This window comes from Micropterus salmoides, unplaced genomic scaffold (assembly GCF_014851395.1).
Source record: "Micropterus salmoides isolate LMB-PRFRI ecotype aquatic unplaced genomic scaffold, ASM1485139v1 Ms_hic_scaffold_20, whole genome shotgun sequence".
Lineage (NCBI taxonomy): Eukaryota > Metazoa > Chordata > Actinopteri > Centrarchiformes > Centrarchidae > Micropterus > Micropterus salmoides.
The window spans coordinates 19690352-19704100 of NW_024041151.1; the positions used below are offsets into that span (position 1 = coordinate 19690352).

At 38.0% G+C, this 13749-nt stretch overlaps 1 protein-coding gene across 1 annotated transcript in view; it reads right to left on the minus strand.

Moving 5' to 3' along the window:
* si:dkey-112m2.1 (transmembrane protein 132C) overlaps positions 1–13749 on the minus strand; it is a 163291-nt gene that overhangs the window by 16386 nt on the left and 133156 nt on the right. The window contains exons 6-7 of the mRNA XM_038734596.1: positions 9345–9488; positions 2036–2244 (exon numbers count right to left, since the gene is read on the minus strand). Of these exons, the coding sequence (XP_038590524.1) occupies positions 2036–2244; positions 9345–9488 (353 nt within the window). The remainder of the gene's footprint in view (positions 1–2035; positions 2245–9344; positions 9489–13749) is intronic.

Below are 13749 nucleotides of genomic sequence, written 5' to 3' on the forward strand. Positions count from 1 at the left end.
ACATTAACCCACATTAGATAGATATAGACATTGTAATGTAATTTTTAATAAGATGGAACATAATCCCAGGTTAAATAAGTAAATATCCGAAATATAAAGTTAGAATAGATGATATCCTTGGCTGTGCAGCATTTGATTTTATTCTGCTCTATTGTATTTTCTAAGCAGTTTGTCTTCCTTCATGATTAACTGGTATTTACTGTACCTTCCAAAAGTTGTAAGTTCCAATTCTTTCCAAAAATAGATTACACAGAAATTGCATGTAGACACAAACGGCTCCCTTGGCTACTATAATACATCATATTAAACAACAACATATTGTACTTTTTGGCCTCCAGGCTGAGCTGTGGGAGCTGCAGTGATGGGTCCAGAGAGTCGGCCATGTTGACGAAACATTGCTATGGCTATTAGGCTTACACATCACTCTTATCTATCAGCAATTCACCTTCCATCACTCTTTATCACTGGAAATAGGTCTATTTTGTTGTATTGTTCATTGTCATTGTCATCTCTCTGTCACACTGCGTGCCTGGCTCTCACTCTATCTCACATCAATTTCTAACTTGACTTCCCTGTAATCTATTTTTCAACTCTCTCCTCTCTCTCTCTCTCTCTCTCTCACTCTCACTTTTATTCTTTTACTCTGCCTTCATCTCTCTCTCTAACAGTCAGGAGGCCAGGGGGAGTGACAATGACAGTTTCCATTAGGTTTAATGAGGCATGGCCGGTCAGGCAGAAAAACGGGCTGACAGGTTAACATGCTGTGGCCCAATGGCTTGGCTTAGTTTCTAACCTCCCTTCACCATGCCCCCTCCCTTCCTTTATACCACATCAGTGAAAGGACGGCAATCTAAACCAAGGTGACATTTGTGGCTGGCAACAGAAACATGAGGTCAGGTCATGTTTGTAGTAGTGAGTGACAGGTCAGCCAAGGTGTCGGAGTCTAATGAGGTGGCTGACGCCCTTGTGTAAATGTAAATAAGCACACACAAAGTCGTAGCATACAGGCATTGAGAAACAACCCCCCTCCCCTTACAAATATGCACATAAACGTCACATAACATGCATTTTTCATCTAGTGATGCACTTGACAGATGTGACTGATGTGGTCAGGCATGGATAGCAGGGGGTATTTGTGTTAGAGTGCCACCCTGTGGGGTGAAGGCCAATGGGAATTGACACTGCAGTGACTTTGTGGCAGGGATGTACTTTTTTGTAGATTTTTTCATGCATGTAAATATTGTTATATTGGCTTTATATTTAATAATTATTAATATAATAATTATTAATATATTTAGCTATTATTAAATGTAAATTAGTCATTGTGCTTCAGTGTTCTATTTGAATTTGAATAGGTTTATATCTATTTTAATCAGCCATATTCATATCTGAGGAAAAATCATTAAATATTTTTACTACAGCCATCTTGTAAAACTCACGATGCGCCGCACAGATTGTTGAGCGCAGTGTCACTTTTCAGCCTGAGGAATTTTGTCCATCCTCTGCAATGCTCAAAATTATTAATAATTTGCTATTCAGCATAAGCACCTTTTTGGAGACCAGTCCGATGACTTATTAGACATTATACCACCTCTGCAGCTGCCCTTGCATTTTATGCCTCATATATCTGCACCAACACTACCAAGCTAATTTATTGTAGCCTCCATTTATTTTACCAAGTGAAGAATGTGATTCAGATTCTCATGCAGGGATTGTTAAACACCTCTCAGGTTAATGACCTAAATCAAGAAATTTAGAGTTGCCCTGGGGTTATTTTTAAAATAGCCAACTTGTTCTGTGATATATAGATACTCACCGGATAATGCCAGAAATCTATTTGGCCTGTGTACTGACCAATGGTTTAGCTTGTTCAAGAGTTTAGTGTTAATTTAGGTCGAGCTTGTTGTGCTGGAAATAGCTGCCTTAAAGCTTTTGATGTAATGCTGCAGTGTTTTTTTCAAAACGGGGGTTAGTTATACAATAATATATAGCAAAACATGCAACAGTATAGATGCAATACACAATCAGGCCCAACCTTCTGTTGACTGTACTAACAGGGACCCTCCAGCCCTTTATCTGGCTGAGCTCGGGGTCGGCCACATCGATGAGCAAGGGCAGGCGGGGCATCCATACACTCATCTCGAGCTGGGCGCTCAGAAAACTGTAGGTAAAGTTGAGCATCACCCTGGTCTTTCCTCTTATCTCCTTCCCATTGACGTACACATAGTCACAATGCTCTGACACCTGGAGAAAAAAGAGAAAATGAGAGACAGACTCAGAGATAAAAAAAAAAGAATCAATGTGAGACTGAAAACGTGTACAAAGGATGACAAAGTATTCACATCCTTTACAATAAGTTATTTAAAAGGACATTGTGAAATTGTCTCATTTGCCCTGTTTTGCGGAACATTATCTTTTGTTTTTTTTGGCCAGTAGAAGTTTTTCAGTCAACAGCCTTTTTTGAGATGCTGGAAGATGGAAACATTTGGCATTGCTTCAATGAAACCCCAAGTGTCAGGTCTTTCTTCTTTGTGTATATGAGTGTGTGTGTGTGTTTGAATGTGTGCAGATGCATCTTTAATATGCATGTGTGCAGGATAATGTGTGTGCAAGTAATGTGACTTTGGTCCAAGTTAACAGATGGAGCTGAGAAAAGAAACAAACCTGCTTCATCCAACCAGAGAACAAAACACTAAATTATGATTGGCTGGATAAAGCCAAACTCCAATCAGTTACCGAGGTTTCTCAGATGCATCTCCAGCATAGAGGAATGATATAGCAGGAACAGCTGAAGTGTCTGTCATTATCTACAAAGCATGGAAATCTCTTGAAACATTTTTTCCCCTTGAGGACAAAATCTATTTAGCAATCTGTCATCAAATTGCATTTGTAATCACTTGCATTTCAATTCATTTCAATCTCAAATACCATCATAAGCTTGATTGGGCACAACTGGTAATTTCCCCAGTACTGACAATTGCTTCTTTATAACAAACCAGTCACAAGAAGGCTGTCATCCGTCTCCACGTCTTTGCATATAACTTGGCAGCTTTACTCTCAAATGATGTCAGACCAGCGCCTATCTCTGAGAAACAAAACTGACAGCTCGGTATCTGTCAGTTCTCTCCTTTTGTTTCCTCTTTCTCTCCCACTCTTTTGCTCTCATCCTCAGTCTACTACAGTATTACTGTACCTTCTACATGTTCAGTCTTGTCCTGTAATGAGAACAGGTTGTGCTTCAGAAAGGGCGATTGTCACGCCAAAATCAAAGTGGGGGAAGGTTTAGGATTTGACCTGGACTTTTGTTCAAATGACCAGTTTCATAAATCTAATTGCCACCTGTGAAATAATGATAATGAGGTAACAATATCCACCCAAATGCATCTGTCATGTGTTTAAGTCTGTTACATCAATAGCAAAATTATGTAGCGCATCTACTTAAAGTGCAAGTCAAATGATGACTTTGCATGAATTCTGACAATGGTTTTCTTGGTTAATAGTTGCAAATATGAAGCTACGGCTGAGGTTACTCAATTGCTGGATTAATCTGAACAGAATATCAGATACCTTATCAGCAACAATTCTGAAAAATAATTTAAATGAGGAATTATTTATCAAAAGAAAAAGGCCAAACACTGACTGTTTTCTCAAAATGTGAGGATTTGCATCCTTTCTTTATTTTATATCACTGTAAATTAAATATCTCTGGGTTTATTATTAACTATTGGTCAGACAAAACAAGACATTTAAAGGCATCATCATGAGGTCTGAGAAATTTTTGTAGACATTTTTCCCCTTTTTCTGACATTTTTAGCCCAAGTGAATAATCGATTAAATGTAAAAATAATTGTCAGAATAATTAACTTAACTCAAATAATCGTCAGTTACAGTCTCACATGCAACTGGTCTTATAAAACTCACAACAGGTGTTGAAGAGGATAGAAATATAGTACATAGATAATACTTGATTGTTGAGGGAGCTGTCTGCCCTTGTTGGTGCTGAATCGTTAATGCAAATTGCCGATCATGGATTTTATACTCTTTGTAAAAGAGGTGTGTGCACATTGAAAAGTCACAGGAACACACATATACACGACATGCACTAATGTGCAGGGTTTCTAAAGGCAACCTCACAGAGAGAGAGCTGAAATAATCCACTTCAGTCCTCATTGAGTCTCTTAAGCCTCACCTCTATTTTTATTCCTTTTTTGTTGTGTTCATTTTGTCTCTCTCTCTCACCCTCCCACTCTATGTGCCTGTCTCTCTCACCTCAATGTTCTACCTTTCAGTTTCTAATTGTGTTCCACTTTGTTTCTACATGTATCCATCTTTAGCTTTCCTTATGAAAGCTATCGGCTTCGGTATCGAAGATTTAATTGAGATCTCTGGAAGGTGATGTATTCTGCGCCCCATGAACAATGTAGCACTTGACTGATCTCTGCAGCCTCTGTTATCACCACGAATGTGTCATGAAACCACGCACAAATCAATGTCACTTCTCCATGGAAACAATCCATTGTGTTGCTAATCATGCAGGCTTGGAATTCATCCAGCGCGACACACACAAACACAGATAAGACAACACAGAATCCAATTCAGAGTCTGGCATACACGGATGAGTTCATGACTAAAACTGACTGGATGTCCAGTTCCTGAGAGACTGTGGCAGTTGACACTAACATTGTGCTGTCCTGGGACATTTTTATCCATTTTCTTAAGGATGTTCTTTAATTCACTAAAAAATAAATTGTCTTACATAACTGAAATTCAGGGCACTGAGCATAAGTGATATTTTTTATCATTCTAAACTATAAAGACTTACTAAAACTATAAAGTAGACCCTTGTGTGCGGTTCAGTGGTTTATCGGGTACACCTTCAGGCTCTACATAATTGTGATAAAAAGAGACACATCTAGTACAACTCATGTGAAAACAGGAAATCAAAACACTTGCTTATTTTGATTCTGTTCGTTGAGCTTCATATTACTATTTGTCTTCGTTTATATTAAAATCAATCTGCCTTTTTGAAATGAGGACACGTGGGAGCATATATTGTTATACCTAGCTTTCAAGGCAGTTTTTAGATTTGATAAACATAATTACATTCCCATGCTGTCCATTTTTCACTTGTAATGTTATTAGAAAATATTCTAACAATATGTTTTGGTTCGGTCACAAAGCATGAATATGACTTGGAAGCCAATCAAAAGCGGCTAGAGTCCACTGGGTCCTGCTTATTTCTGGCCTCATTTGCTACTGTGCAGTACTGTATGCTTTATGATAATGGGCGACTGGCATTGGAATTGACTGGCATTGACATAGGCTGCTTTAACTAAGCTCACAGGAACAGATCAGCAGAAGAAGCAGGTGTGTTGGACCTTGCACCACTATTCTGCATCAGGAAGAGGATAAGTCAGCCCACTACAGCATTCTGTCAAGTTTGCTGTGACTTATATTAGGGATTGTTCTGCATTTGCGGACAGGAAGATGACATGATTGTGTTGGCATAACAGTGCTTTCCGAAGCCAGATCCATAGCACGATAGATTCAACCACAACTGCAGCCGTTGTTCAACCAGCACGCCCATGCAGGGCATTGGCCAAAGGCGGTGGCTGTATACTGTCAGAGCTCTGCGTTTTGAAAGGAGTAACGAGTTATAAAAGTGTAAATGTCACGTCATCTCTCCTTTCTGTAGTATCTGCAAATCGGTTCTCTCTTAACTGGGCTGGACCAAGACACTTAACTGTTCCTATGGATCAGGGGGGATGCAAAAATATTGCAAGGGAATGTGATGTCAATGCCTTTGTCAAGCAACTTTTTATGTCACAAGTTTATGTTCATGCTACTTGTTAGGCAATTAATTAGGACTAAAAAAACCCTATTATTTTCATTTCTTATTTTTTTCTGTATTTAACCAGGCCGTCTGAGATACATTATTTCTTTAAAAGAGAGACCTGGGCAAAATGGCATTAATTAATTAATTAATTACTTTAATAATTAATTGTTTGCTCTATTAATTGTTTACATAACCATCTCACCAGGGGACTATGATCCCATACAGGCGCTGAGTAACTGTATTGAGCAGGTGAACGATTGGATGTGCCAGAATTTTCTTGAAATTAAACAAGGATAAAACTGAAGTTATTGTTTTTGGAACCAGGGAGGAACGATTGAAAGTCAGTGCTCGACTTCAATCTGTAATGTTAAGAACCTCAAATCAAGCCATAAATCTAGGTGTAGTCATGGACTCAGACCTGAATTTGAGGAGCCATATTAACACAATTACAAAGTCAGCCTACTATCACCTGAAGAATATATCAAGGATTAAAGGACTTATGTCTCAGCAGGACCTGGAAAAGCTTATCCATGCATTTATCTTCAGTCGACTTGACTACTGTAACAGCATCCTTACAGGGCTCCCTAAGAAATCCATCAGACAGCTGCAGCTGATTCAGAACGCTGCTGCTCGAGTCCTCACTAAGACCAAAAAGGTGGATCACATCACTCCAGTTCTGAGGTCTTTACATTGGCTTCCTGTATGTCAAAGAATTGATTTCAAAATCCTGCTGTTAGTTTATAAAGCACTAAATGATTTAGGGCCAAAATACATTTCTGATCTTCTGCTTCATTACGAACCATCCAGACCTCTCAGGTCGTCTGGGACAGGTCTGCTTTCTGTCCCCAGAGTCAAAACAAAACAAGGAGAAGCTGCGTTCAGTTATCATGCTCCGTATATTTGGAACAAACTCCCAGATAACTGCAGGTCTGCTGAAACAGTCAGTTCTTTTAAATTAAGACTGAAGACTTTTCTTTTTACCACTGCTTTTAATTAAATAGTTAAGATTTTTCTTTTTACTGATAACTTACACTGCACTGTAACTTTTACTGTCCTGTTTTCTTTTTCTTTGTTTTTAGCTTTTTATTATTTTCCATTTAACTCTTTTAACCCTGATTGTAACACTGTAACTTTTATTATATTTTATGTTGCTTTTAAACTTTTACATATTTCCCTGTTGCTTTTATGTTTTATGTAATGCACTTTGAATTACCTTGTTGCAAAATTGTGCTATACAAATAAACTTGCCTTGCCTTGCTCTATCCAATGTGAAAAAATAGGACATTAGCGACAATCATGTTTTCCAAGGTGTGTTCTTTTAAAATGCCTGAACAGCAGTCCAAAACCAAACAATTATTTGATTTATTATAAATTGTGAATTGTTGGTATTTTTGCTTTAAAATGACTTTAATGATTACACAATCAAAATTGTTTTGTGTCAGTTGACGAATCGATTAATTGAAAAAACTTGAAAATGGTTCGTTGGTAATGAACAACATATACAATTTGTGGTGGTGGGGTTATGAAGAAAACCACCTAAAATGTCCTTACAATCTTGGGTAGCATTGATTGAGGTAGTTTTAGGGTATGGTTACCATAATCCATGCTGCGAGAAGGACTTAACCCTTTTAAAGTCTCAGTGAAATGGTGAGGGAAGATAGAGATGCCTCCCGATCAAAAAGTGATTTATTTTGAGTTTCCTTTGGAAATAGGCTGGAGAGACGAGGGCTACCACTTACTGTTCTCAAAACAGGCGGGTGGGCAGGGGAGTGTGCTACCGAGGTCAGCGTCACAATGTGTGGTACTACTTCAGTGGATAATTAAACCCTTTGAGAGATCTGCTGCCTCTTCTTTTCTCTCTGATATGCATGTACGATACACAGAAATGCACAAAATCAGCTCCTCAATATAACACAGACACACTTTTGTTTTTCTTTCACACATACTGACAATTAAGAACATACAGCTAATTTCTCTCACTTCCTTTTATTTTCTTGCTTCTTCTTTCGCATAACAAATGGGAGCATGGTGAAAGGCAGATATTAAGCTCAATCTATAACTACCACTTTTACTTACTGGATTATATTAGTGGCTTTACACTTTTTAGATTGTCTGTTACATTTCCCAAAGCATTCAATGAGGGTTTATATTAATTACCCAAGCTTTCAGAGAGTCAATGAGAATCAACTTACAGAGATTTGAAACTTGCTTAAGATAGAAAATTTATTATGGTTTGTTATAGCCATGCAAGTGGTACTGAAGGTGCCAACAAGTGCTGAGAAAACTCTTCTTGTTGGTACAGTCAGCTTTCAAACAAAGTTTTAATGTACTAAATCCATACTATGCTTTTCATAACATACTGGATATGCGATGCTATAACTAAATTATTTTAACATTATCTGGAGGCAAGTAAAATGAGCGGAGGGAGATAAAAGTTGCACCAACATTATATACCCTTCAAACTGCAGTAAAGAACAGTAGCAACGTTTGTCTAAGTTTTTCTTTTTGACCCCCTTTACACCTGGCATTAAAATGTGTTTTGGATGATCGCATGGTGGGTATAAATTCACCCAAAACACACTCTGGTGGTGGTCAGGGATGCATTGAGACCACACTGAACAAGTGTAGATGCAATTGCGTGTCAGTTTACATGCAACAACTACGTGGGCGGAAATACATAATCACAAAGCACAAGTGCGTGTCTCTTCTAGAAAACACAAAATGTCGTAGTGTTTCATAAGTTTGACGGCGCATACATAGGTTTGAAAACCCAGTCTTCATCCGTAAAAGTCCCCATCACTATCCTCTGTCACCAGTCTTGACTGTTACCACCTCATCACTCCTTACAATACAATCAGAATTTAGGTTATAATATCTTCACCTGTAAACTTAATCTGTGGCACATTTATTTATGTTAATTGGTTAGCCATATTAACTGTAATAAACATTTATGACATCATGGCCTTTTATGTATCAATACATTTTCTCTTATTCACTTGGTGCCCATAATGGAAACTTGCACATAAAAAATAATTGCCTGGAGAAATAAACTTCCAAAAGTTTGCTGTCTCTGTGAGTGTGCCTTCATGTGTTCAACGTAAGGTAATTATTCTTTAATGAATGTGGATCTGTTGAGTAAAGCTGCATAACTGGGCACAGGAGTGCATAGCCCTACACCTAAAAACTGTTTTAAAGCACAATTGCAGAGAAAAAGGATTTCTTCCAGCAGCATGTTCAATGAAAACATGCATTGAACAAAGCATTTCCCTGGAGGACTGATAATTGTTGTTGATTTCTTTCTGTCAATATCTGGCATACCATTTAACAAAAAAAACAACAACAACAACAAAAAAATACAAAGCCAGGTCCTGTTTTGCTGGAGGAAATGCAGCACCTGCTTCCTAGACTAATGTGCACCACCTACGCACCACCAGAGAGCTGGCCATGAAGAAGATGACAATTAGAACAATTCGGAAAATGGTCAAATAAAAACACATGCCCCACTAACCTTGATAACCTGTTCATCTGTTGACTTGCACTCCACTGACTCTGTCACATCAGAGACCGCTCCATCTGTTCCAACGGTGACTACCTTTACTGGCACTGCAACTGTTCGCCCTGTGAGGACAGCCGTGTTGAGGATCTCAGTGTCCTGCAAGAGAAGATAGGAAAACATAAATAAGTTATTTAATTATTAAGTTATTAGTGCTAACGACACCAGTGATAAACAACTAGAGCATGAGCAATTCTGAATTATTAGGTTACAATGTCAATCTTTCAGACTTTAAATAAATTATTATTTGTTTTACATAAACAACAACATAATTTTTTTTACAAGGTTCTTGGAAGTTCGGTCATTAAATAATGGTGACCAAGATGTACTAAGGGGGATATCCCCTCCACCACCTACATCCTACTTACTCTGTGAGCTAAGACATAATGTTCATTTATGTTTTTATGGGGAGATTACCCAGAATTAACCTGTAGGATACCTGTTGTTACTCATATTCACTGAGAGCTCATTTCCACAAAATTTAACTGTATAATCTTCCCTTGATGTAGTAAGTGTCTCTTAACTGACTAACCTATGAATTTATTTAAACTTGTATTTGTGTGTTCTGTTGTAAACAGGTAAAAAAAAAACACAAAGTGTTTTATATGAAAACAAAAAACATACTGACTGAAATAAAATAAAATACAAGTATTACACAGCAGGGATAAAACACAAAAAGTACACAATAATGGTGAATAGAACAAAACAACATAAACAGAGAACAGAGAAACAAAAAAAGAAACAACAATGTGTACACAAGCTTTTATAAGAAGTAGCTGTTTTGTAGTTTTGGACCTAAAACAGTAAAAGCTCAACCCCCCTTTTGTTTTCTTGCCAGACCAAAGAACATCAGTAGATCAGTGAAGTGTTGGTCCAGTATCTGAAGCTCAAGACCAGTATATGTAAAGCAATATATGTGAAAATGAGATGCTTTCCATGTGTTCTCTGTACTCACAAAATAGATTCAAATACCATTTATTTGAACGGCCACATCTTCTGCAATTGTTGAGTATGGTTGCTGCATTCTTCATCTGAGTCTCTTCACATGTCCCTTTGAAACATGTTCAAGTAACCCACTATAATGACGAGCAGCACTATTTACTGCCACAGGGATTATATAAAGCACACGATGTTGGTGCGACTGTCAGTTTGAGATATTTTTAAGTGCACAGTGTGCTATGACTTAGGGCTGCAAGTAACCGTTATTTTCATTTTGCCAATTGTTTTTGGAGTGAATCGATAAAGCAGAAAAATGTGAGCAATGCCATCATTGCTAGTTTTTCTGTTCAACATTGCAAATGAATGCAATGACATGTAACAGCGACTAGCAGAAAATCCTCTCACATGAGAAGCTAAATGAATGTTTAACATTTTTGCTTGATAAATCTTTTAAACAATCAACAGATTATCAAAATTGTTGCTGATGAATTGATTGAATAATCGATTAATTGACCAATTGTTTCAGCACTGCTGAGATTGAATTTAATGTTAACTTGTGAGTGCCCACTGGAGGAGTTATGGACATGTTTATATACTGCTTAAATACATACACACAAAATAGGGGCCTAAAGTAAAGTATTACACCTATAACATTGCCAGACTCACAATGGAAAACTTTCAACAATAACATAAAAGAATCAAGAACAATACAGCAGATCCACAGATACTGTCTTTTTAATTCCACGCATTCTTCTTCCATGTCAAAACCCAATGTCTACATTACCCACAATACAACTCGACCGCCAACAATTTGGTTGGAGATTCAGGTGAGTTTTGCCAGTTGCAGCTAATGCCTCGAGCCCCTAGCATCAAGCAAAGATGATGAACAGGCTACAGAGGTCTGGTAAGCTAACTCCACGCCCAGATATTTTTAATTTTCAGACTTGTAGTCTTCAGCCCTGACTGATGATGTACCAGTGACATCACTATATCAGATTTGGCCCAGCTCTCTCTGGAGCCACAAAAGGCTTCATATAACTTCTCACACACTATGTAGTAGTTCTCCCCAAGAACTGTAAACAGACTTTGATGTGTAAACTGGTGTAGTTGCCCTTTAATGTTTGCCATGACGTAGGATCACACTTTGCAGCTTTTCCCCAGAACTCATTTCAAGTTAAAAAAAACCCTTCGACAATAATACTTCAAGAGATCACAAGATACACTTGAGAATGGAAGGCCTTAGAGGAGAGCAGGAAGAAGAAAATGAGATCAATTAAGACAACGTCTGGTAATCCTTGTGTTGGTTGTACAGAGGATATGCTTTAACAGTGAGTGGATAGTGCTCATCACAGCTTAGTTTCAATAAAAGACTACTAAGAGGCCCAAACCTTTGAAAAGCAAGTCTCTAGACAGCTCTTTGTTCATCAAAACTTGTGCGTTTGTGTTTGCTTTGTTTCTTCACCCTCATGCTCTTTTTAAGAAAAAAATATATAATTTAAAGCTCAACTGTAAAGGAATTCAAAGCCCATTAATAAGAGTCCTCCTCTGCCTTGTTTCCTTCTCTCACACGCACCATATTTTTCAGTTTTCTGATAGCTCTCTCTGACACCTGTTTGAAATATATTTCATCCAGATTGTCAATAGTCTACACTTACATACTCTTTGAAAAATGGAAAAATAAGGAGCATTTTTTTCCCTTCTCTACTGAAGGAGGCAACTTTTAGTACAGGCTGGATTGCTTTTCATTTTCTTCACAGAAAGACCCCAAATCCAATATAATGCCAACAACAGTCACACATCACAACAGGCTGATGTTTAGATAAACTCATAATAAAATAAAGGCAAAAGTGTCTAAATTACATTTTTTTATTCACATTAAAAATACGCGTATATGTCTTACCTTTTCATGGTAGGCTAATGTTTTATAAAGGTGTTGGTTAAATAGTGAAACAGAGCACAGTAGAGTAAATAGAGTTCTTACTAAAAGCACAATGTCAGAAAGAGGACCCAAACAATCCTGAGCTGTGCAGACAATGGCTTTCAATGAGGCATTTATTCAGAGTTCTTTAAAATGAACAATGCCATCTAATCTCAGCTTTTCAGTGAGGTTTCCAGGGAAATACTATATGGCCTTGAACTTCTAATTTTTAAACTACATCTGTAAAATGTGTGCTGCTGAATTTTGGTTTTCTGGTGAAATTGAGCTATTTAGTGCTGTTCTGTACATAGTTGACGCAAAATGGTTATACATCTAATGCATTTCAGGTTTGATATATATGAGCGATGATATGATACCAACTCATAGGCGTATGCTAGAGTTCCAGTTTATACTGTATGTTGGGAGTTCAGAAAAATTAAGTAAAGCACAGACATTATACCATCTCTCCATTTATCATGTTGCATTTGTGAATGAATCACATTTACTAGATTCAAATAACATTTACACACATTTTATGCTATAAAGCCAGCACTCTCTATCTGAGTCCACGTCGATTGATCCTTGGTGAACAATTTGATAAGACAATACACAGTTTCTGATGATAAACAAGCATCAATAAAAAGTGTTCTGTATGTGGTCTGTGCTTCCACGTGTGATGGGGAGTGTCAATTTTCACTTTATGAGCCATTAACACTGGAACAACACTTTAAAAAGATAGGTCTTAATGAGCATGAACATGCATTATGGAGCCTGTGCAACAAGCACTGAATATTGAGTGAGCTGAGATATAATACACACGATTGCAAACACACAATCTCTTGAGTGGAATTAAGTGAAATTTGGAGAGACAGCTGGACTGACGCAGGAGGCACAAAAGGCGGTATCTTTTTCCATGAAATCCACCTACCTCTCACAGAGGCCTGTCTGCCTAATACCCTCCTGGGGTTATGAAAATGCATGTCCTATTCATGGGGCCTATTTACACACAATGGTACATAAACACACATGTGTCCAAATGGCTGTATTATTAGCCTACACATACACATTCTACACATCCAACCCACACGTGTGTATACACGTGTACACATATTAACTTCAGCACAAACACACCCTTGCTGCCTGGCAAAAAAAAAGAGACACAGCTCTCTGCTCATGCAGCAGCTTATCTTCACAACCTCTCATTGCAGTGCAGAAAAGAGAGAAAGAAAAGAAGAGGTGAGAGAAGGAAGAATCGATAAAAGGCCATTACGCTTCTGTGCAGCCAGGGTACAATGGTGGAGTGTGTGGGGGCTGATATGGTGGTGGATGAATGATGTGTAAGGTGGCCGACAACCTACAGAAGAACCATTTAGAGAATAGTCACTATATGTGAGTGTCTGCAAGCTCAAGGACAGATGCTGGTTTTGGGAAATCAAAGGTACAAAACTCTGAGCAATGTTTCCTGGTGATCTGGCGACTGGGTGGCTGTGGAGGGTGTTTGAA